This window comes from Chlamydomonas reinhardtii, chromosome 16 (assembly GCF_000002595.2).
Source record: "Chlamydomonas reinhardtii strain CC-503 cw92 mt+ chromosome 16, whole genome shotgun sequence".
Lineage (NCBI taxonomy): Eukaryota > Viridiplantae > Chlorophyta > Chlorophyceae > Chlamydomonadales > Chlamydomonadaceae > Chlamydomonas > Chlamydomonas reinhardtii.
Window position 1 is genome coordinate 378530 of NC_057019.1, and position 22919 is coordinate 401448.

General features: G+C 64.1%; 4 protein-coding genes across 5 annotated transcripts; all 4 read left to right on the plus strand.

Annotated features, from left to right (window-relative positions):
* Positions 1-23: 23 nt before the first annotated feature.
* On the plus strand, positions 24-8285 carry CHLRE_16g693650v5 (uncharacterized protein). Its single transcript, XM_043071763.1, has 8 exons — positions 24-257; positions 499-648; positions 863-3115; positions 3400-3435; positions 3773-4930; positions 5201-5752; positions 6207-6506; positions 6851-8285. The coding sequence occupies exons 1-8, from the start codon at positions 255-257 to the stop codon at positions 7178-7180; spliced, it is 4782 nt and encodes a 1593-aa protein (XP_042915314.1). The 5' UTR covers positions 24-254; the 3' UTR covers positions 7181-8285.
* A 708-nt stretch (positions 8286-8993) lies between these two features.
* On the plus strand, positions 8994-14415 carry CHLRE_16g693600v5 (uncharacterized protein). Of its 2 annotated transcripts, none has more exons than XM_043071761.1 (7): positions 8994-9620; positions 10107-10197; positions 10441-10516; positions 10722-10859; positions 11287-11403; positions 11739-11915; positions 12345-14415. In XM_043071761.1, exons 1-7 carry the CDS (start codon positions 9566-9568, stop codon positions 12846-12848), a joined length of 1158 nt encoding a protein of 385 aa, XP_042915315.1. In that variant the 5' UTR covers positions 8994-9565; the 3' UTR covers positions 12849-14415. The 2 variants fall into 2 exon arrangements, with proteins under 2 accessions (XP_042915315.1, XP_001699357.2); XM_001699305.2 differs by having other exon boundaries at positions 9114-9620.
* A 661-nt stretch (positions 14416-15076) lies between these two features.
* CHLRE_16g693601v5 (uncharacterized protein) lies at positions 15077-17440 on the plus strand. The gene is made up of 3 exons (XM_043071762.1): positions 15077-15331; positions 15496-15665; positions 15998-17440. The coding sequence occupies exons 1-3, from the start codon at positions 15268-15270 to the stop codon at positions 16943-16945; spliced, it is 1182 nt and encodes a 393-aa protein (XP_042915316.1). The 5' UTR covers positions 15077-15267; the 3' UTR covers positions 16946-17440.
* A 363-nt stretch (positions 17441-17803) lies between these two features.
* Positions 17804-22818, plus strand: CHLRE_16g693500v5 (uncharacterized protein). Its single transcript, XM_043071760.1, has 7 exons — positions 17804-18503; positions 18671-18758; positions 19111-19201; positions 19862-20183; positions 20448-20636; positions 20853-20896; positions 21286-22818. The coding sequence occupies exons 2-7, from the start codon at positions 18686-18688 to the stop codon at positions 21830-21832; spliced, it is 1266 nt and encodes a 421-aa protein (XP_042915317.1). The 5' UTR covers positions 17804-18503; positions 18671-18685; the 3' UTR covers positions 21833-22818.
* Positions 22819-22919: the final 101 nt, after the last annotated feature.

Sequence of the window (22919 nt, forward strand, 5' to 3'; positions counted from 1 at the left end):
GACGCATTGATATCAGGATACTGGAATTTTAGCTAGCGTCTCCAGGCTTTTCTGTGCGCGCTGTGAGTCCTTTCAGTCCTGGCTCGCAAGGTCGAGTGCTAGCCGTTTCTAACACCGACAGCTGCGATGCGCGATCGCTTTGTACTGCTTTAAGGTCGTAAACTTCAGCCGCTTTGAGTGCTTTCCAAGGCACAAGGTGATGTCGAACCCCCAGCTATACCCAGACAGCTAGCGAAGTAGCGCGTCTTGCGGCAATGGTGAGTTGTATTTTTAATGCACATATGATGCCACGCATGTGGCATGCGGGACGTCGCGCTAAAGCCGGCTACGGCCCCATCGAGACACAGTCGCGAGTGTGGTGTTGGCCCAAAAGGGGCAATCCGAACGCGTTTTGTGCCATTGATACAGTAGCAGCAAGCCTTCAACTCGGATTAGCCACCAGACCGGTGTGTGTCACGCGGCCGAGTTTCACCCCAGCATGCCCCTGTGCTTGCGCAGGCCATGATGAATGGCCCCGCTAAGTGCGGCGATGGCTCCGCAGCTGGGGGCTATGTAGAGCTACCTCTTCCGGGTGACGTGGCCGCATCGCTGGGCACGGGACCCTCCCGGGTGGCCACCCCACCAGCCTCCCGAACACATACACACCAGGTGCGGTCTCATGGCGCAAGCCCCGTCTCCTTGCGGCGCCCGGCAGTGCGGCTGTGGGGTATGGTCCTGCGGGCGCGCTCTGCCAGAAGACTTAAAGCGGTTTCGCAGGTCTGGCTGCGACCAGATGGCCTGGAACGGGATGCTGTTTGTTACCTGCAACACTGTCTCACGCCGCATGCGAACCGGTGTCTCCCTGCGGGTCCGCTTCCTGCAGAGTGGCGGCACCCTGGTGGATGAGTGGCTCAGCACCCACTCACAAACACGGCACGACGCAGGAGCCGCAGCCGCAGGCAGCAGCACAGCAGGCGCTGCGGCGGAGCCGCCGCAGTGGCACGTGTCGGGCCGCACAGCTGCCGGGCAGCCCGACCCAGATGGCCAGGCGGGGCCCGCCGGTCCGCTGGATGTGCCGTACGAAGATCCGCAGTACACGAATCAGTTGCAACAGCAGTACGAGCAGGTGCCGTACGACCACGTGCTGATGAACATGTATGAGGAGCTGCAGGGGCTGGCGGCGGTGCGGACGTCGGGGGCGACCTCGGCGGCGGCGGCGGCGGCGCAGCTACAGCAGCTACAGCTGGCGGCAGCGGCGGCGGCGGCTGGCGGCGCCCGGCCACGCACGCCGACGTCCGGCGGGCGGCGAGGAACAGGCGGCGGCGGCGTGGCGGAGGCACGGGCTGGGAAAGGGGCTGCAGCTGCTGCTGCAGCTGCGGCGGGGCGGCCGCGCACGCCGGGCCGGGGGCGCTCTAACGGCACTGGGGCTGGCCCCACTGCCGCTCTCACGGGCGCTGTCGGCAGCCCGGCAGCAGCTGGCGCGCGCGCATCGCCAAGCCGGCGGCCCGTCACCCGGCCGCGTCATGCGAGCCAGGGCAGCGGTCAGGCGGGCGGCCCCGCAGCCAACGGCCTGCTGGGCGCTGTCTTGGGCGGCGGCGGCGGTAGCGGCCTGGGCTCGCCGGCGGCAGCGGCGGCGGCCAACGGCCGGCCTTCCAGTGCCAGCCGCCAGCGCATCAACCTGCTGGAGGTGCTGAAAAGCCAGAGCCAACTGGAGGCAGCGGCGGCCGGCGGGCCTGGCGGCGGCGGCACGCCGGCGGCGACGTCGCTGCGCGGCAGCACGACGTCGCTGCTGGAGGGCCATGACCTGCTGGCGGCGGCGTCAGCGGCAGCGGCGGGGGAGCCGTCGTCGTCGCTGCTGCTGCCGCTGCACGAATACGGCGGCGGCGACGGCGTCGCATCCAGCAGCTTCACGCCGCCGCAGGCGCTGCTGGCGTCGGCGTCAGGGCGGCCGCGCGGCGGCGGCGGCAACGGCGCTGCTGCTGGGGGCTTCAACCCAGAGGCGGCGCCGGTGAACCTGAGGGACCTGCCCGCCGGCGCCCTGGCGCGGCTGGAGCGGCTGACGGCAGGCGGGCCGCTGCCGCGCTATGGAGGCGCAGGGCCGGTGGCGCAGGCGCCGGCGGGAGCGGCACCGCCGGTGGGAGCGGCCATGCCAGCCTGGCTGGGGTCAGCGGCAGGTGCGGCACAGGCGCGGCAGGTAGTGGCGGCGGCGGCGGTGCCGCCGCAGCAGCTTCAGCCGCCGCCCGGCAGCGGATATGGCATCGGCGGCGCCTTGCCTCCAACGGCAACGGCAACAGCCGGCGGCGACACGGCAGGGTCTGTGGCGGCGGCCTCGCCTGCACTCTCGCCGCGGGGCCCGGAGCCGGCACAGGGCACGCCGCGCACGCCGGGTTCCGCCGCCAGCAGCGGGCGACACCTGGCGCAGGCCGCAGCACAGGTCGTGCCTTCAGCGGCAGCGCCAGCAGCAGCCTCTGCCTCTGCCTCAGCCACCGTGCATGGCCTACCCGCCAGCATCCATGCATCCCAGTCCACTGGGAAGGAAGCGGCGGCCTCCCCGCTGCACTCACTCGGAGCCGCCCCCCGCCCCGCGTCCTCCACCTCCCAAGTCGCGCTGCAGCAGCAGGCACAGGCACAGGGCCCCACTCAGCGGCACCCTCCACCTCGGATGGACGGGGCGTTGCAGGCCGGCGCGGCGGCGCCGCGGGCACAGCAAGCGCCGCCGGCGCCGCCCGCCCCTCTTGAATCGCCTATTGAGGATGTCGCCGCCGACTCGCCAGCCGCCGCCACTGAGCTCGTACGGCAGTTGTTCTCGCTCGTACAGGTCCAGGCGGTACAGATCCAGAGCCTGCAGAGCTCAGTGGCGGTGCTGGTGGCGGGCGGCGGCGGTGGTGGTGGTGGTGGTGGTGGCGGTGAGGCCAGTGGCGGCGGCTCGTCAACGTCAGTGGCGGCGGCGTCGGCGGCGTCGGCGGCGCGGGACTTCATACGGCGGCCGCACGACAACGCCGCCAGCCTGCGTGTGGCGGCGGCGGCGGCGGCGGCTGGCAGCTGTACTGGCGGCGCCGCGGCGGGAGGCGATGCGGCGCAGCAGCAGCAGCAGCAGCAGCAGCAGCAACAACAAGTGTCGGAGCTGCGGCAGCAGGTGCGGCTAGGAGCGCTGGCAGGGCTGACTCAGTTGCAACTTGCAAGGGGGAGCTCGCGGGGGGGGGGGGGCGGTTGCTTACATGGTTGGAAAAGTGGTATAGGATGCACTGAAGGCTGCAGACGAAGTTGTTACCGGGGGGGGGGGGTTTCTTACGAACATCGGGGGCGAAAGCGCGGCCTCTCGTTCCTGTCCTGTCCCTGCGTGCGGGCCCAACAGTCAAGCAGCAGCAGCAGTAGCGGCTGACGGCCACGCCCCGCGCTCTCCGCCCCGCGGCCCTGCAGGTGTTGGCGCTGACGCAGGCGCTGGTGTCCATGCAGGTGGGGGGCCGCGCCCGACGGGCGTGGGCGCAGGCAGGGGTTGTGGGCCGTCACCTGTAGCGGGGGGGGAGGCTGGTACAAGCCCGGGCGCAACCCGGCCGCACAACACACAACACACAGCACGCACGCTTTTCCTTGTGCCCTACACAGCACGCACGATTTTCCTTGTGCTCCTTAACGCACAACAAATTTGCGCAAAACTGCACTCCTGCCCTCCCTGGCTCCGTGTTTAAATTCGAGCTGACGGTAGGCGTAACTTGGAGCAACATATGAAGTACAGCAAAGAGCTGTCAGTTTAGATGAAGAAACTATTTGTTCTGGCTCCCGCCTTGTGCAGGCATCGCAGCGGCGCCTGGGCGAGCAGCTGGGCGCGCACGCCGAGGCGGCGGGGGCGGCGCAGGCCACCCTGGAGGAGCAGTTGGGAGAAGCCATCTCCCTCATCTCCCTAGGCCGGCAGCAGCAGCAGCAGCAGCAGCCGGCTGCAACAGCCGGCGAGCAGCAGCAGGCACAGCAGCAGCAGCAGCAGCAGGCAGTGCTGCTGCCGCTGGTGCAGCGGGTGGCGCAGCGGTTGGAGCGGTTGGAGAAGGACCAACTGCCGGAGCTGGATGACCGTGTGGGGCGGTTGGAGAACGACCAACTGCCTGAGCTGGATGAGCGGTTGGGGCGGTTGGAGTCGTTGGGATCGGGGCTGGCTGAGCACAGGGCACTGCTAGGGGAGCACCACGCGTTGCTGCAGACCCTGTCGAACGGAGCGGTGGAGGCGGCGGCGTGGCGGCGTGACGCCGACGGCAGGATTGCGGCGGCGGCCGCCGCCGCTGAAGTGGCTGCGGCTGCAGCCGCCGATGCGGCTGCGGCTGAGGCCGGGCGGCCGGAGCAATCGCCAGCTGAGGCGGCGGCGGCGGCGGCTGGAGTGGTGGCGGCGCTGCGGCAGGAGCTGGCGGCGCTGCGGGGCGAGGTGGCGGCGGCCAAGGAGGCGGCGGCGGCAGCCGCCAGCCGCGCCGCCAAGCTCGAAAACAACCGCGCCGCCAGCGCGGCGCCGCCGGCAGTGGCATTGCCGGCGGCAGCCGACGTCTCCGCAGCAGCCAATGGCGGCTCCGCTGACGCAGCGGTGGGGGCGGCGGCGGCGGCGGCGCGCGTGGAGCGGTTGGAGCGGCAGTTGGGGGCGTTGCGGCGGGACGCGGCGGAGGCGCGGGAGGAGCTGGTGCGGCAGCGGGAGGCCAGCCGGGAGTCACTGGACCAGCTGGCTCGCGGCATGGAGCACGTGGCCGCATGCCTCATGTCGGCGCTACTGCCGGCGGCGGCGGCGGCGGCGGCGGGCGAGGGAGCCAACGGCGGCGGCGGCGGCAGTGGGGATGGGTTGCTGGGGGCGGCGGCGTCAGGGTCTGCGGAGCGTTCGCTGGTGGTGGCGGCGGCGCCGGGGCTGCTGCCGGCGGGGTCACCTGGCGGCGGCGCCGCGCCGGCGCACAGCGTGGCGTCCACTGCTGCGGGGCTGTCGGTGAGTGTTGTGATAGGGGATGGCGTGGGTGTCTGGTTGGATAGGGCAGGTGGGATCGGTGTTACCGGCTGTGCAAGGAGCGCTCCATGGGGCAGGTATGTGTGCGGCTGGGTCCAACGGTCCGCTGCATGACGGGGCGCCACTCGCGAGTGACCACTGGTAGCAGCAAGCCACGTGCTCACCACGTCGCTCACTGCCGCTGCCGCTGTCGTTGCCACTACTGCACCTCCCCCAAAAGCTGCCGCACCTCCCACCACCGCCCACCTGCAGGACGTGCGGCGGCAGCTGCGCACGCTGCAGAAGGAGATGCGCCGCATGCGGACCGAGATGGCGGCGGCGGCGGTGGTCGCGTCTGCCGGCACCGGAGGCGGCGGCGGCGGCACCATGGGCGGTGGCGGCGGCGGGCGCCTGTCCTCGCCGGGCCGGCGCGGCAGCCGTGGTTTCCTGGCCGGCGGAGCCGGGCTGACTGGCAGTAGCAGCAGCCTGAGCCCCAGCGCCGGCAGTAGCAGCAAGCAGCTGGCCGCGATGCTGCAGCAGCAGCGGCAGCGCCTGGCGCCGCCGCCGCCGTACATGGTCTCGCCCGCCGACGACGCCGATGGCGGCGCCGCCGCCGCCGCCGACGGCGGCGCCAGCAGTGCGGCATCATCAGGGTCTCGCCGGGCGTCGGTTAACTCCGTGGCGATAGTGCCGGCGGCGCCGCTGCCGCCGCCGCACTCGCTGCCACCGCCTCCGGCCGGCGTGCCGGCGGCGGTGTGGTCTCGGCTGGCGGCGCTGCATGGGGAGCTGGGGCAGCTGCGGAGCGGGGAGGCGCTGGTGCTGGAGGTGGGTGGGTGGGTGGATGAGGCTTGGGGGGGGGAGGGCGGGTGGCGGTGTGCGGGGCCGGGTTGGCGGTGGGCTGGAGGGTGGGTGGGTGCTTGTGGTGTGCCGGGAGCGCGTATGGCTGGTGTGGCTGGTGTGAGTGGTGATGGTGCACACCGCGCCGGCAGCCGCCGGTATGTTGCAGCGCCGAGCCCCAGGACCCTCACAGCCGTGGCCATGGGCACGTCATGCCTGGAAGGTCGGAACCCCACACAGACACACACGCACACACGACCACCTTCGTTTTGTTGTTTTTCACAAACACACATACACACACACACGCTCCGGCATCGTCTGGGCGGGCTTTCGTTTCGTTTTTTAACACACACAAGCACACACACATGGCCAGCCACTCTCCTTCACATACGCGCGCTGACACACATGCACGGCCCCACACGCGGCACCCCCCGCACCCCAGGCCCAGGAGGCGCTGGCGGACCTGGTGGCGGACCTGCGCGCCGAGCTGGAGCAGCTGCGGGCGGCAGTGGCGGCGGCGGCGGCAGGAGGAGGAGGGGGTGCGGCAGGAGGAGCGGCAGGAGGGGGAGGAGCGGCAGCGGGAGGGGGAGGAGGAGGGGGTGCGGCAAGCAGGGAGGCAGGTGGCGACCCGCCGCTCGGCCCGCAGCAGCAGCAGCAGCAGCAGCAGCAGTCGGTGGTGGTGGGTGAGATCATGGGGGTGGTACAGCGGGTCAACGCCATGCTCAGCAGCAGCCTGGCGCAGGTGGGGCGGTGGGCAGGGGGGGCGGTGGGGGTGGGGGGTGGGGGGGATGGGGGGGGGTCCGGGTGGATGGGGTGGCGCCCTGGCAGCATCGGGGCTGGGGTGTGTGTGGCGCTGCCAGGGGTGAGGTGGTGTAGAGGCAGGGCTGGTGGGGAGGTATTGAGGGTGCGGCTTATCAGGGGCCGAGGGGGGGGGGGCGCTGAGGGTGTGATTGGCATCGCATGGCTGTCTCACATGCCTCCCCGCCGCCGCTGCTTGGAATGATGCCTTGTCTTGCGCTGCCGCCACCGCCGCTGAGGTGCTGACTCGACACTCCTTGACTGCATGGTGCCATGCCCCTGTCACAGGCGTTATCGCGCATACAGGCGCAGGGCGAGGAGATTGCGGAGCTGAGGCGGGTGGTGCTGGCGGGCAGCGGCAGCGGCGGAGGCAGCGGCGGAGGTAGCGGTGGCGGCAGCGGCGGAGGCGGGGTGGGTTTGGTCGCCGCCCTGCCGGCGGGCCCAGGCACCATGAGCCCCGCCGCCTCACCCTCCGCTCGGTCGTTGGGATCGCCCGCGGTGGCTGCAGCAACAGGGGGCGGAGGAGCCGGCGCAGGTGTGGGCGCAGGAGGGGGCAGCAGCAGCAGCAGCAGCCGCGCCGGCAGCAGCAAGCAGCTGCACAGCGCGCAGGGACGGTGAGGTCGCGGGTGCCACGCAGGGCACGGAGTGCTGACCTGGAAGCAGCGTGTGGCTCATGTAGTAATGGGATGGAAGTGCAGCTGTCATGAGGCCTGGAGGATGAATTGCTATTACCATACTGCTTGAAAAGTCCGCAGCAATGCATGTCGTACTAGAAGCGTGCGAGCGGGTAATGCACGGATTGCACGGAACTTGGAAACAGGGGAGAGCCTCCCCTGCTTGGAAAGGCGCCTGGCGTGCACCAGACCTGCAGGAGGCCGCTAGATACACTTGCGCGGCGGCTGTGTTGTACGGAGGGGAGGCGTGCGACCAAGCCGCGCGCGATCCTTTCTGCTTATTACAATTGACCGGGCGCGAAATGTTAAATACCGGACAGTAGCTAAAGCGACGATACTGACAATTCTTGTCGTGTATGTTTCCATGCGCAACTCAGGGGCCGAGGGGTCCGGACTGAAGCCGTGTGCATGACGCTTGCATTTGCGCAGACAGGCCCGAGATGCCGATTATTTTAGCGAGCTAAGATTTCGATTGGCAAGCCTTGCATTCATTTGGAACCGTATCTGTTTGCAGCTCGCATTTCCGTACGCACACACGATTGCACTACTGTACGGTTTGTTTGCATGGTCTACAGGGACTCTGATTAGGAGGCAAGAGCTGACTTTTATCATTGTGATAACGAAGATGAATTACATATGCGTTGAAGCTTGGGCGCTAGCAAGCAGAACTGTGATGACATTGTGGTGACATTGGCCCAGCCGCCCTCGGGTGTGCACTGTGCAGGTGTTGCAGTGTGTGGAGCTGTCACTGGTGGCGCGCAAAAGCACGAGCCTGATGCGCAGTGCCTCAGAATATGCTCGTCTGTGTGCAGTTGTTTCGGTGCGTGAGTGTGTATCTTTTGAATGGGTCATGGGGCTCAGGACTTGTTTGGCTGTCGGTGCGGCGCCAACGCGCGCAGCGTGACCAATTGTGACCGTCCCGTGCAGCTCCTGGCGTGTCACAAGGTCCGCTTCCTGCTGCATCCCGGATTCGCGTCAGCCGGGCCAGAGCTGCAGCGTTGATGCTACATGGGAGCAAAACAGATTCACAGTATCAGTGTCCAGTCGCGTCCAGCTGTCAAGCACTAGCACAGCCAGCACAGGACAACCAAACAGCAGGAAATCCCCCTAGCCACAACACTGCTTGTCAGCATAGACTGCTAACCAGACACCGGCCGGCCTCAACCTGCGCGCCGGCGTCGCGTCTTGGGCGACGCCGCGCTATCCTCCTCCGCGTGGCCTTGCTCGGTATGCTCGCTTCCCCTCCGCTAGGCACATGCACGCTGCCACTGCTGGGCCCAGAGCCACTGCCACCGGCCCCAGGGGCGCTACCGCTGCTGTTGTGGATCAGCAGAAACAGGCAAGAGGAGCCTGCTGATGCATTGTCCGAGCTAGCGAGACACGTGCGACGCGGACCGTACTCCGGATTGCAGTGACGTGCCCTTGGCAGATGCTGGCGGAGGTGGGGCCGTGGGGGGCAGGGGCACCCCTGGTGGGGGGTGGCGGGCGGGGCGGTTCACGAACAATTGCAGACGCTATCAGGTTCCCGAACCGAAACCAACTAATGGCAGACATGGGTGACTAGCATGCAGGCTTCCAATGAACACCATCGGCGCTGGTTTGTCCCGCATTAGCCGGAAGGGGCCGGAAGGGGCCGGAAGGAGTAAGCACGGGGCAGAAGGCAGCTGCGCAAGGGAGGTGCCAGGAAGTTGGGAAGCGCGACTCCTTAGATACACAAGCTGTATTTTCTGGAGCAGAAATGCTTTTGTTTTATGGACCCGTACCCCCGTGAGACTTTGCTCACCAACAGATCCCGCCCGGCATCGCACAGGGTTTTACTGCTAGCAGCATGCTTGCAGACACACTACATCTTATGTGAGGGAGCTCAAACTTTTTGCGTCACGCACACTCGAGCGTGCAAGCTGCCTTCGAGCACTCGGCGAACGACGGCGGTTACTCTTGTTTGGTCGCGATTGATTTACTTGTGTTTTCATGCCATGATGTAGATCACAGGGTATAAGAATCCAAAAAGTGTCATCATAGAACTGCGCTTGGTGAATTTCTGGCAGCATTGCAAATGGCGGGCGGCGGGTGCTTATGACCACGCGCTTGCGCAAACGCTCGATAGCCAGCCCTGATTGCAGTGTAAGTATACACTGTATACACGGTTGCTCATACAGCGTTGTCTTGCATAATTTGCCTTCTACAAGGCAAGCAGCCCGGCAGCTGCTCGCGAGCTGGTTCGCGGACGCCCGTGGCCGTGACGCCTCGCACCTATTTTTACAGCACCATTTGAAGCGGTGCTATTTCTTTGGGTCGTTTCGGCCTTGTCAGTCACAAGACACACACCATGCGCGCCTCTCTCCTGGCCGTCGCAGCCGTGCTGCTGGTCTCTCAGGCCGCGGGTAAGTCTTCGGGTGACAATTGAAGCAGCTTTAGGGCAGGTTACTTAGTGTGCCTGTAACACTGGTCGGGCGCATACGCATCACCAGCGTGGCGCATGTTGCCCGGCTTTAGAGCACACTGGAGCTTCGCGCGCTTGCCAAGAGGAACATATGCGTTGTATTCACCAATTGGGAGATAAGAGGCTGTTCGGAGGTGATATTCCTGTGATTCGGCGGCCGTTCGTGGGCGTGGCAAGTTAGTCGACGCTTGCTCGGGTCCGTTTGCTAGTGCGAGCAGTAACGCGTATGCTCATCAGGTGCACTCTACAACTTTTATACACTTCGTGCTGTCATTACGTGCAAAAGCACTGCTTTGTCCACTGCGTTTTGGTTGAAGATGGTCGAGCACGCGACTCGCCCTGCCGCCGCACTTCAGGTCTGACTTCAGGTGTCGAGTAGCCGTGCTTTACAGGCCCCCTTTCTTCGCCTCTTCCTTGCTGCTCACAGCTTTCGATGTGTGCCTGTACACCACCACTGCGGCGTCTGAGACCCGCCTGGACATCCTGTCTGACAACATCAAGTACCTGGCCCCTGGCAGGTAAGGAGGAACGGGAAGCGGGGCGGCGGGGCCCTTGCGACTGTGCGGTGCGTCAACCTTGCAAGCACTGTTGCGCGTAAGAAACCCACGTCTGTGGGGCTATTACAAGTTCCTGAATTTGTCAAATTGCGGACGTGTGCTGATGCACAAACACCCTGTTACAAGCTGTTTGCCAGTAAAGCTGACACACGCCCCCTCATCTCTGGTTTTGATGCCTCCCCCCACACACACTCACACCCGCAGCCACGTGATGCGCACGGACGTGCAGCCCAGCCTGACTGACCCCATGACCAAGGGCTTTGTCATCCCGGGCAACAAGGTGCGTACATGCGCGCATGCGCGTGCAATAGGCGTGGGCGTGGGCGTGGGCGTGGGCGTGGGCGTGGGCGTGGGCGTGGGCGTGGGCGTGGGCGTGGGCGTGGGCGTGGGCGTGGGCGCGGGCGCGGGCGCGGGCGCGGGCGTAAATCCTGCGTGTTTCCTTCCTAGTGCTCCCTAACACACCTCTCTCTGACCCGCAACTGCAGGGCTCGTACTACGAGTCTGAGGGCATTGCGGCCAACCCCGCCAAGGCCACCGCCCTGAAGAACTTCGTCATGTCGGGTGGCGCGCTGGTGCTGGCCGGCGGCGCCGTGCCCGGCGGCAACACCTTCCTGCCGCTGCTGGTGCGTGCTGCTGTGATGTTGTGGGGTCTGTGGGGCGTGGGACTGTGCGTGCGGTGGGCCTATGCGTGCTGCGGTGCGGGTGGGGAGGGCAGGCACGGCTGCGGAGTGGGTGCAGGGAAGCAGGGCAATCCAGGTGCTACTGGGACCGGGTGTAGCACGGAAAGGAAACCCAGAGCGTGTCGCGCGCGAGAGTGTGTCGCAAGCGTGGGCGTGCATGAGCTTTGGCTGTATTCGGGTGGAGGGCCGTGGAGAGTGGGCGGAGGACTACAGTGTGTTTCGTGTCGTGCTCGTGGTTGCATCCCCGCCTCTAATGCCAGTCAGGGAAGAGCAACGCAGCGACACCTGTCAACCCCACGCGGCCGCCAGCCCCACTGACCCCCGCCGCCCCGCTGCCTCCCCCCCCAACCCCTTCCCACCACCACCGCAGACCGCCATCGTGGGCGCTGACCCCAAGTGCCAGCCGCTGACCATCACATCGGACGTGCTGGTCCAGAACCGCATCGCCTCCGACGGCCTGTTCGCCAAGCTAGCGCCCAAGCTCAAGGTGAGAAGCTCCTTGCGGGATGAAGGCTAGGGAGCTAGGAAGGTAGAGGGCTGTGGTGGACGTTGTTGGCTGGGAGGCCTGGAGGGCGGTTGGGGGTGCGAGTGAGGACACTGCCAGCTCGAGGGCGGTTGGGCTGGCAAGAGGATATGGTAGAAGCGCAAATCGCTGGGTGTTGTGTGCAGGCTCTGTGCAGCCTCTTTGTGCAGGCTGCCGCACCTCTCCCAACACGCGCCTCGCCTCGCCCTCGCCCGCCGACCCACCAACCCCGCCCCCGCTCTACACCCCAGCCCCAACCCCCAACCGCCACCTCTACACCCCAACCTTAACCCCCGCAGGTCAAGCCCGGCAGCGACGTATCTGCCCTGTGGTGCCAGACCGGCCGCGCCATCTACTCGTTCTACAACCCGGCCAAGCAGCAGGTGTCGGTGGCCATCCAGTGGCAGCTGGGCAAGGGTGCCATCTACTGGATTGGCTCGGGCTTCGCCGTTCCCCACCTGAAGGGCTACGAGGAGGTGAGGCAGGGAGGAAGGGAGGAAGGGAGGAAGGGAGGAAGGGAGGAAGGGAGGAAGGGAGGAAGGGAGGAAGGGAGGAAGGGAGGAAGGGAGGAAGGGAGGAAGGGAGGAAGGGAGGAAGGGAGGAAGGGAGGAAGGGAGGAAGGGAGGGAGCGAAGGGCACATTTCCGAACACGGCGAATGACTTCGGATCATTGTCGGGTCAGCTTCCAACTCGGAAATGCATTGGGGGTGAGGAAGGCTTGAGCGGGAGGGAGGCTTGACGAGAGAGGCAGGCGCCAGAGACGGAGGCGTGCAGCGGAGCTGTCAGAGTGACACAGCCGTGCTGAGCATACAGGGTGTGTTGTACTGGTGGTTTCGTCCGGTTGGCAGGGCAGCGGAAAAGTAGTGTGGCTCTCACCGGCGTGTCTTCCTCTGCCGCCCACACAGGTCATGGGTGCTGCACTCCTGACCGCCGCCGCCGCGCCTGCCCCGACGCCGTCTCCCGCGCCCAAGCCTTCTCCCTCTCCCTCTCCTTCCCCCTCGCCCAAGCCCAGCCCCTCGCCCAGCCCCTCTCCCAAGCCGTCCCCGTCTCCTTCGCCCTCTCCTTCTCCGTCTCCCAGCCCCTCCCCCTCCCCCTCTCCGTCGCCCTCTCCCTCTCCCAGCCCCTCCCCGTCCCCTTCTCCTTCTCCCTCTCCCTCTCCGTCCCCCTCTCCCTCCCCCTCGCCGTCGCCCTCTCCTTCACCCAAGCCCTCTCCTTCGCCCAGCCCCTCCCCCTCTCCTTCGCCCTCCCCGTCCCCCTCTCCTTCCCCCTCGCCCAAGCCCTCCCCCTCTCCCTCCCCCTCCCCCAAGCCCTCCCCCTCTCCCTCCCCCTCCCCCAAGCCTGCCCCCAAGAAGTCTCCCCCTCCCGCCGAGGCCCCGCCTCCGGACTACCTGGCCCCGCCTCCCCAGTAAGCGCTGGGCTGCCGCAACACACGCAGCGGCGCGCGCGCCTGGGGCAGTGCCCGCTGCTCAACAGGCATGCGGTTCTGTAGTTTGCAGGAGGAAGCTGCCAGGGCCGCACCTCGGCGCCCGCAGCTGTATCGCAGCAGGATGCAAACTGGATGAAAGAGAATTGTATTGAAAGACGCATGGCGCTATTGAGAAAGATTGTCATGTGAGGCATGAGCGCATTCGCACATAAGCCTTTCGCAGCCCGGAGCAGGTGTACACTGGCGCATGACTGAGTTTTGACCTGTTGACATGATGCTCAACCAACCACTCGTCATCTGCATACAGTATTGGAGGGGCGTGCGCCGATGCGCGGCCCCTGTGTCTTAGTTTGCTTGTCAAGCGGGTTTCATCTGTGTTATCTGCAGCCGCAGTCGCGTGCCGTGGCCCCTGATGCAACGTGAAACATCGTTGGCGTTGGCGGGGAGGCAACCTGTCCGTGAGGGCATGCGTTGGCTGTCGCGCGAGTTGGAGGTTCAGCAATGGATTTCCGTGTGTGGCACGCACGGCAGACGGGTGTTTGGCATGGGTGTGTTTTGTGCCGTGAGCATGGCTATCAAGCAACTCCTCTTCCTGACTCCCTATTTATGGACTTTTGCCCATTTGCGCAGTCACTGCAGTTTGACTGGTGGGATTTTCAATCTGTGCCGGTGCCTGACACGAATTGACGTTTTGGACTTCCGCCAGGACCATGATGGGTGCTGCCATGTAATTTCCCATTCACACCATGTCGAATAATTTCCAGGCGGCGTTCACGACCATCACATTGCATCACATTGCATGGAGTATGCTGTGTTTGCCAAGGATGCTACACATGAGGTGCCCATGTGCGGCTTCGTCCTACGTCCGCGGGGCCCCCTAGGCGCATGCACCATTTGGACCCGGTACTCACCTGGGGAGCGGCCCGGCCCCCGGGCAGGGGCGAACAGGTAGAGCAAGGCATGACAGGAGCTACCGCGGCAGTGCTGCACTGCGCCACTCTCTCAGCCTGATCGCCAACCCAGCAGACCCTGGCGTAGTGGCGTAGTGGCGTAGTGGCGTAGTGGCGTAGTGGCGTGTACCCTGGCGTAGTGGCGTGTACCGCCTGCGCCCCCACCCGCTAACTAGAGAGTGGCCGTACACAATCAACTGACTGCAGGGCGTGGGTGCTCACTGGCCGCCAGCTTGCCACGGTGATATTGGCGTGCTTGAAAAAACGCAACACGCACAGGCGAACATGACGTTGTAGAGCCGAGGCCAGTAAGCTAGCACAAGCAAAAAGAAAAGCGTGAGCATGAGCAGCGACCGCAACTGCTACGTTACCTTTGACGAGATAACCCCGCGCCAAGCTGCGCCACTCCGGCGTCCTAAAGCTTGTGACTCTCAGCTGGTGTATACGGCTGTCAGAGGCTGGGCTGGCGTAGACTGGCCGCAGACTACCAAGCGAAGGCTGCGATGCGTTGTGACAACGCGAACCCCAAGAGACCCAGCCAGGCGTAGTGGCGTGCACCGCCTGCGCCCCCACCCGCTAACCCTTTCTTTCAAGCACGTCGATCACTGCGCTGCCGCAATCACCGCGCGTTGTCCCTGATGATTCATCCGCGTCACTGCGTGTGAGCTTCTCTCCGTACCCCCATGTATCCCCGACTCACACATCCCTCAACAACGTCCCGTTCTCGCCTTCTCCAATACACGCATGCAGTTCATCTTCACCAAGCAGCAACCCTAGTGGTGGCCGTGTCACGATTTCAGTCAGACGTCGAGCCCAACTGACAGCAAGCGTCGGTGCCAACGAGTTTGCAGCCCTTTAGCCAACTGGGTACCCGACACCCGCCTGCCATCGAGCACATGTGCGACGAGTTGGGCTCGGCCAAGCACACCTGCGCTCCCATTCAAAGTACCGTAAGCTTAATGTGCTATAAGTACGTGTTGGTAGTGCAGTGCCTAGAGAAAAGAGCAAGGAGGCGCGAGCAGATGCCGGTAATCTGCTGCTGACGAGTAAAGACGGGCAGCTAGGTACCTTCATTTCCCATGCTCCTTCAATGCCAATTATGTTCAAATTGCATTCAAACAGGCCATCGCTAGAGTGCTCGTTCGCAAATGTCAGGGCGACCCACAACCGTGCGCGCCCGGCCCGTACAGGTCGGTAGCCAGCCCGCACTCATTGGCCACTATATATGGACCCAGCTGCCACCACAGAACTCATAGTTCGGCACTTGATACATAGTGCTGAACGCAGTGAGCATATAGGACCACAGCCAGCCCGACGGCTGTTGACTAGTCTACATCGGCGACCCACAACACCTTGGGTACACGCTTCGTAGCTTTCAAAGTCTACATATAAGGACAGCCACCTTTTGGGCAGTCATCTGAGCCCACATAACAGTGCTTCAACTTGTTGACCATGCGGTTGCATTTCGCGGCCCTCGCGGCCGTCCTGATTGCGGCGCACGCTGTCCACTCGGCAGGTGCGTTTAATACATTACACCAGGTTGATAGCGTCCCAGTGAGAGCAGCGAGCGCTTGACAAGTTGGGCGCTACCGGTAGTTGCCCGGCAACCGAGTGAAAGCGTCAAGTAACTCTTGGGCGCGGCGACTAACCTGCTATCCCTCTTGGCCACCAATTCTGCAGCTGCCTTTGATGTGCCGCTGTACGCGAACGATAAGGTAACCGCGGGCAAGGCGCGTCTGGATGCGCTCACCGACAACATCAAGTACTTGGCACCAGGCAGCGTTGTGAAGCTGGCTACGTCCCAGCCGGATCTCAGCATGGCGACGGGCTACGTGATTCCCTCGAACAAGGTACGCGCGACACAGCGGTTGTCGGGACCAAAGGGCCGCGGCTCTGGGTTGTCCAGCCCATGCTCCTAGCACTACGGCGCGCACATGGCCGCCGCCTGTGTTTGGGGGGGGGGGGGCGGTTGGAAGGGGTGCAGTTGTTGTTGGTGGCAGCAGCCAAACGCTGGATCCCCCAAGACTTTATAAAGTGCAGCCCAGCTTGTTTGGCGTTGATGGGACATCAGCGACGTCCAGCCCTTTCCAGCACACTGCCCCCGCCAGACCCTTCCTCTTCTCCTTCGCTCCCCCTCCCCCTCACCTTTCCCCCCCTTCCACCCAACACTCTCCTCCACCAGGGCTCCTACTGGACGCAGGAGGGCCTGAGCCCCAGCTCCCCCAAGGTCGCCGCGCTCAAGGCCTTTGTGTCCGGCGGCGGCGCACTGCTGCTGCTCGACGGCAAGGTTGACGGCGACAACAGCCACCTCCCTCTCCTCTCCGCACTCCTGGGCTACGACACCAAGTGCTCCGCCATGGACATTCCCGCCGACACCAACATGAACCTGCGCCTCACCACCGGCTATTTCGCCAAGCTGGACGGCAAGATCAAGGTCAAGCCACGCCAGGGCGTCTCCGCCATGATCTGCGGCACCGGCGGCCCCATCTACTCGGCCTACGTCCAGGGCCGCAAACAGATGTCGGTGGCCATATACTGGCCGCTGGGCAAGGGCACCGTGTACTGGATCGGCTCCGCCTTCTCCATCCCCCACCTCAAGGGCTACCAGGAGGCTATGGGCGCGGCGCTGCTGACCGCCGCCGCCGGCCCCGCGCCCGAGCCCGCGCCCAAGCCGTCGCCTGCGCCCAAGCCGTCTCCTTCTCCCTCTCCTTCCCCATCGCCCAAGCCCTCCCCCTCTCCCTCCCCTTCTCCCTCCCCTTCTCCCTCCCCTTCCCCCTCCCCTTCTCCCTCTCCCTCTCCCTCGCCCTCTCCCTCTCCCAGCCCCTCTCCCTCTCCCTCTCCCTCTCCCAGCCCCTCTCCCTCTCCCTCTCCCAGCCCTTCGCCTCCTCCCCCCTCGCCTCCTCCCCCTTCGCCTCCCCCTCTCTCGCCTCCCCCTTCCCCTCGCCCTCCTTCTCCCCTGCCCAAGCCTTCCCCCTCTCCCAGCCCCTCTCCTTCTCCCTCGCCCTCGCCCTCTCCGTCTCCCTCTCCCAAGCCCTCTCCTAGCCCCTCTCCCAAGCCCGCAAAGAAGTCCCCGCCCCCGGCCGACGCGCCTCCTCCTGATTACCTGGCGCCGCCCCCTGGCACGCAGTAAGCGGGTGGCCGTCTCGCGGCTCTGCAGCTGCAACGCTGCACTCCTCGAAGTGGACGACAAGGTGGAAGCCGCGAAGTGCACGTGGGTGGACAGAGCGTCGGATCACGGTCCGTAATTTGCACGGACGGCACAGCAGCCCTGCACATTTAGGTCTTCAGGCCGCCAGTATTCATGCTGTTGAGCAGCTGCGGAAGCTGCTCGTTCGTGGACGTCGTGTTGAGGCTGTGGCGGGCTGAAGCTAGAAAGTAGAGATTGTTACTTAACTTGATATATAGCGCGCATTTGCCTAGAACTGACGGAATAGGTGCCCTGTATCAGATAAATGCACCCCCGTGCCAATCGGGGGACGGGTGCAGCACGCCAGCACGATTTGGATGATGCTTTGGAGCTATGCTTTTCTCATGCTGTGGGCACGGCATGTTGCTGCAACTCCTAGCGGGTGGAGGACGGTGATATATTCATGCAGATATGCGTGGTGTAATTCACTAATTCCGGAACATGCATTGCCGTAACCGTGCCACATGGCTCCAAAGCCACCCCAATTTGGGAGCTGGGTACCATCATGCTATGGGTGTCAGCCACTCAGCCTGTTAGGGGGTATCAGCGCGACACCTCAGCGCTGCCGTATTAGCAACGTCTTGTCATGGAGTAGTGTTGCGGAACTAATGCGTACGTAGACATCGTGCCCTTACGTGTGACAGTGGATTCCCCGAGGCGGGGCGTGAGGGACGCAGGGGCAAAGCCCCATGCATGGTGCATGCCGCACAGACGGTCGTGAGGATCAAGGGACGAGAGCAGCTTGGACCCGCCTGGTCCGTCAAGTAACACTTTCAGCACAATAGGAGTGGAGCGTCCTGGGGAGCCAGCCTTTCCCCATCCTTCTTCTTGCCCCCTGTCCGATTGGGCCACAAGCTGCCGCACATTCATTTGGGCGTGCACAAAGGAAGAAGGACATCAATTGTAACCGCATTCTTTAGTTTTAGCAGCGTGTCAATCCTGCCGCACCAGCTGTGAATCGAGCGATTAACATGGGGAGGGCGGCTTCATGTCTCGCCCGCTTGCGGCAGTTTCAACAATAGGTTTATGGCATTATTTCAGCAGCTTATGATGCATGTTTAAGCTCAGCTAGTTCCGGACTGGCGAAAAAGGGCAGACTCTAGCATCAGCTCTAGCACTGGCGCCTTCCAAGAACACGAGCAAGCGTGCTGCCGAAGGTACAACAAAATCATTATTCTCAGTGAAAGTACTCAGGTACTTCGCGCACTTCGAGACGCAAGGCGTGCGCTGGGGGAAGCTGCCATCAGCTCGGCCCTGCTGCTCGCGAGCTTGGCGGGCGGGTACTTAGGCTTCAGTGACAATGTTTCATATACACGCCTGGATCTTTACTGATGTATGTTACCATTGCCCCGAAAAGCTTACTCTACGAAATCGGGCCAAAGACCAATGGCGCCGCCCGCCGTCGTACCATTTCGACCCGGCGCGTTCTTGAAGGCTTTCCCAGCATCTACGAGTATAGTTCAACCCTTCCGATCGGTGAACATTGCTTTGCCATCGCTGGGTAAGACATTAGCGTCGTTTTCGTTTTTTAAACAGAATGCACTAGTCTGCCAGCGCTAGCAGTCGCTGCAAACGAAGCTAGCTGCGCTATGCGCGTTGGAACCAGTGTCGCCAAGTCCTAGTTCTCTATAATTCTTGATCTGTTTTATTTTTCTTCCGGCGCTCCAGGTGTAAGTAGACATAATGGCGAGGGCAAGCGCTGTGGCCCAAGCGGCCCTGGCGATCGTGATGGGCGCAATGCTGGTGTCTGCTAACAGTGAGTGGCCATGGGAGGGGCTGCAGCTCAGGGCTTGAGTCGATCTTTCTCGCTTGGGCATGGAGTTCTGCCGGGGCATATGCCCTACTTACACTCGCTGCAAACTGTACTTGGAGGGCTATGATTGATGGAGATGCCAGTTAAGGGGCAGCATAGGGGCTGGGGCATGGCGCTTCAGTTGGCGGGTTCGCTCCAAGGAGCGCCAACTTTGAATCTGGCACCCTGTGTACTCTCTCCTGTTCTTCTGTAATGCGACGGCGATGTGGCACATATTTGTCTGGGGTGCTGGGTCAGGTTCGCCAAACTGTAATGCTTGAAATCCTGCCGCCGGTCTGCCTTCTTGCTCCTACAGTCAACGTGTGCGTCTACAGCAACACTGATGTTGTGGAGAGCTTCGAGCGTGCGGGCCTTATCTACGAGACCGTGCGGTACCTGGTGCCCAGGTGAGGCGCTTGACATGGTAGAACGCCAATCGATGCTCTGGTACCGCCGTTTGCCAGTCCCTCGGCTTGCGCCGCGATTGTCGTGTGGTTCTCAAACAATGCTAGGGTTTTCTCCCCCAAGTCGGACGTGCAGCCGGCGGGTTCGTCAGGGTTCTTGAAACCCTTACAGCACGACCGGCAGACCGCCGCCGCCTTCTCCTTCAGGCGGTGACTGGGGACGTTGTCTGGCAAAAGTTATGATGGGGAGGACACCACCACGACAAAGCGCAACCTGCTTCGCTGCCTACCGCCTAGCCGCCAGAGCCCTCCGATCTCACGATGTTGAGCCCCCTGGATCCAACCCTATTTGCCCCCTCCCATCCATCGAGTGCCGTAATCTGTTGGAGCACGTCTGCACATTCGCACGTGCTTCATTGCCTATCCCCAGTCGCTAGAGCGCCCCCGAACAACGGCCCAGCCCAGCCACCTGCGCACCTGCGCAACAGGGACCTGCCACCAGGGCCCAGCAGCGCCCCTTCCCCCCCTCAAACCCTCCGCTGCCCTCCCGCCCCCCCTCCACCCGCTCTATTGCATTGGGTTCGATTTAGTTTGGGGTGGTATCCACAACCCCCTCCCCATGTGCCCTCCCCCCTCCCCATATGCCCTCCCTGCCCCAACCAGCCACCCCTCCTACTCGAGCTCTCAGCCCGACTTCACTGGCCTGGGCGCCTTCGTCATCCCCGGCAACAAGGGCTCCTACTGGGCCACCGAGGGCCTGGCCGCCAACGCCGCCAAGCGGTCTGCGCTGGTCGACTTCGTGACCGGCGGCGGCGTGCTGGTGCTGGCGGATGGTGGATCCACTGGATCCAACCAGTTCGCTCCCATCCTGGATCTGTTCCTGGGCAAGCCCAGCGGCTGCGTGGTGGATCCCATCACCCTGCCCTTCCTGGCCTACCGCCGCTACGCCGACGGCCGCCTGAACGACCTGCCCTCCCCCATCAAGGTGAGCTCAGTGCCGTGCAGGGGTTCATGTTGAAGCAGGAGTTCGACGGGTCACAAGCAGGGCTTTGGGACGGCCGGCTATCATTGCAGTCTTGGCGGGGAAGGTTCTTGTGTGGCCTGCAAGGCCGCACATTCCATGTGCGACCTACACGCAAATCGCAAACAACCAGACAGACCGTGTCAAGACCACCAGTCCCTGCTACACAGCAACTAAGCGGTGCCGCTGTGGTCGATGCGCCCTCGCTCCCTCCCTCCCTCCCCGCAGGTCAAGCCCGACCAGGGTGTCTCCACGCTGGTGTGCCCCGCCGCGCCCAACGCCAAGGCCGTGTACACGGGCTGGAACCCCGCCACCAAGCGCTCCGTGTCGGTGGCCACCACTTGGAGCTTCGGCAAGGGCGTCGTTGTGTGGATTGGCTCCGGCTACACCCAGCCCAACCTGAAGGGCTACGCCGAGGTGCGTGTGCCTGGAGGCGCTTGGTGGGGCTGTGGGGTTGTGGGTGGGTGGCGAATTAAAAGGATGTGGGTGCCGTTGCGGCTGGATGAGGCATTGTGCTGAGAAGTGGTTGGGCCGTTGCCGGAGCGCCAGTCGCGGCATACTGGGAGGGAACCGCGAAGTCAAACGGCGTGTTCACGTCGTTTCCCCCATCCTTCCCGTGTCTGTTCCCTGCAGCTGGCCGCCGGTGTCATCTACGACACTGAGGAAGGCGTGTCCAGGTGGGTGACGGTGCATGCGCCTGTGCGTGGGTTTTGGGGGTGGGGTGGGGTGGGGGGTGGGATGCGTGCGTGTGTGGGGTGCACGGTGCGTTCAGATGAAGAGGTACGTGTGTGTGGCGTGTTGACGGGGTGGTCCAGGGGACGCCCGTGCAAGTCGCATCGCGCGAGGTGTGCGGCAGAGGAGGCAGCTGTGGGGCCTACGGCCTGTCGTTGGCGCTGGCAGACGTGCGGATTGCGTGCTGTCAAAGTCTGGAGTCGTGGGTGGGCCGCATGGGTTGCGCAACGGCGCCAAAGCAGTTGTGCGATGCTGCGTGTTAGAGGAGGCCTCAGCAAACGTACTCTGCTGTGGCCATATTGACTCGCCGCTGTTTTTTTGCCAATGTGTGCAGCCCCGCCCCGGTGCCCACGCCCTCTTCTTCCCCGTCGCCCAGCCCCTCTCCTTCGCCCAGCCCCTCTCCCTCCCCCAGCCCCTCTCCCTCCCCCAGCCCCTCTCCCTCTCCCAGCCCGTCTCCCTCCCCCAGCCCCTCTCCCTCCCCCAGCCCTTCTCCCTCCCCCAGCCCCTCTCCCTCCCCCAGCCCCTCTCCCTCCCCCAGCCCCTCTCCTTCTCCCAGCCCCTCTCCCTCCCCCAGCCCCTCTCCTTCTCCCTCCCCCTCTCCCACTCCCTCTCCCAGCCCTTCGCCTCCTCCCCCCTCACCTCCTCCCCCCTCGCCTCCTCCCCCGCCTCCTCCTCCCCCGTCGCCTCCCCCTCCCTCTCCCTCCCCGTCTCCTTCCCCGTCTCCCTCTCCTTCCCCTTCCCCTTCCCCTTCCCCTTCTCCCTCCCCCTCTCCCAAGCCTTCCCCCAAGCCTTCTCCCAAGAAGTCGCCCCCGCCTGCTTTCTCTCCCCCGGTGGACATGCCGCCCCCTGAGGACCTGGCCCCGCCTCCCCAGGCCCAGTAAACGCGCGGCTGCGTTCACCCGGAGCGCCGCAATGAGCGCAGGCAGCCGCCGCCGCTGCTCCTTCGCCAACTCGGCAGCTGCGACCCGTGGCTGTGGAGGCGTGTCAGCGGTGGACGGGGGCCGGCTGCCACCGGTGTGTCTCGAGTTGCGTTGCATCTTGACGGACTATGACGCGGGCATGCGAGAGCGAAGCCCGAGGGTGCGGCGATCACTCTTGCAGTCGCCGCGACTCAGGACGCAGGTTTGCTCTCATGACGCTAGCTAGCTTCAAATCCGGATGCAGGTTGTTGCTCATGCGCTGTGGCCTCGTGATGCACGCATGATGGAGTCAGTGTGGGTTGGAAGACCTTCAAGGGTCCGTGAAGCGAGTGTGGTGGGTGGCGCTGCCGGTTTAACCGGAGTGTGCCTGTGTGCATGGATAAGAGAACCAAACGCTCCAGAGAGGCAAACTCGCAAACTATTCCTTGCTCCACCCAGACGGTGGGCTCGTGTTTGCAATTGTGATGGCTTGAGCAACACAGCATATATAGCGCGTGTCAAGTTGATCTCCCGTGTAGTACATGGGCCTTAGCATAATGTCTCATGCGCACAGCGCCTGAAGCTTGAGTTGTTTGCATGTTAGCTGTCGGTGGCTTATCACCATGCGCGTAATGTATTCATGCCAGAATTTTAGGAGCGGCTTCCACTTGAGGCCCATTTGAGCTCCACTGCTGTAACTCGCAAGCCAGCAACTCCACGTGCTGCCAACTGCAAGTGTAGGGTTGCGCCCCCACCCCTTGCGGGGCTGCGACATCTGGAAAAGTCCCTTTGCATGCGCAGCTTGCGGCACGTGAAAGCACCTCTGGCAGCAACCGTGGCCGTGTCACTGCATGGGTATGAGCTATGAAGGCCAGCGCAGGCTAAAAGGTGGAGGCGCTGGGGCACTTAACGGCACGCAAGCCTCATCGTGTTGAGAGGAAGTCGGTCTTCTGTAATATCGCGCCAGTCGGGGCTGCAGGAGGGGCCTCCCCAGAGCTAGGGGCCACTGCTCACCACACACCTCTGGTGTTCACAGTTGGCAATTGGCAGTTGGCAGTCCACAGCGCCC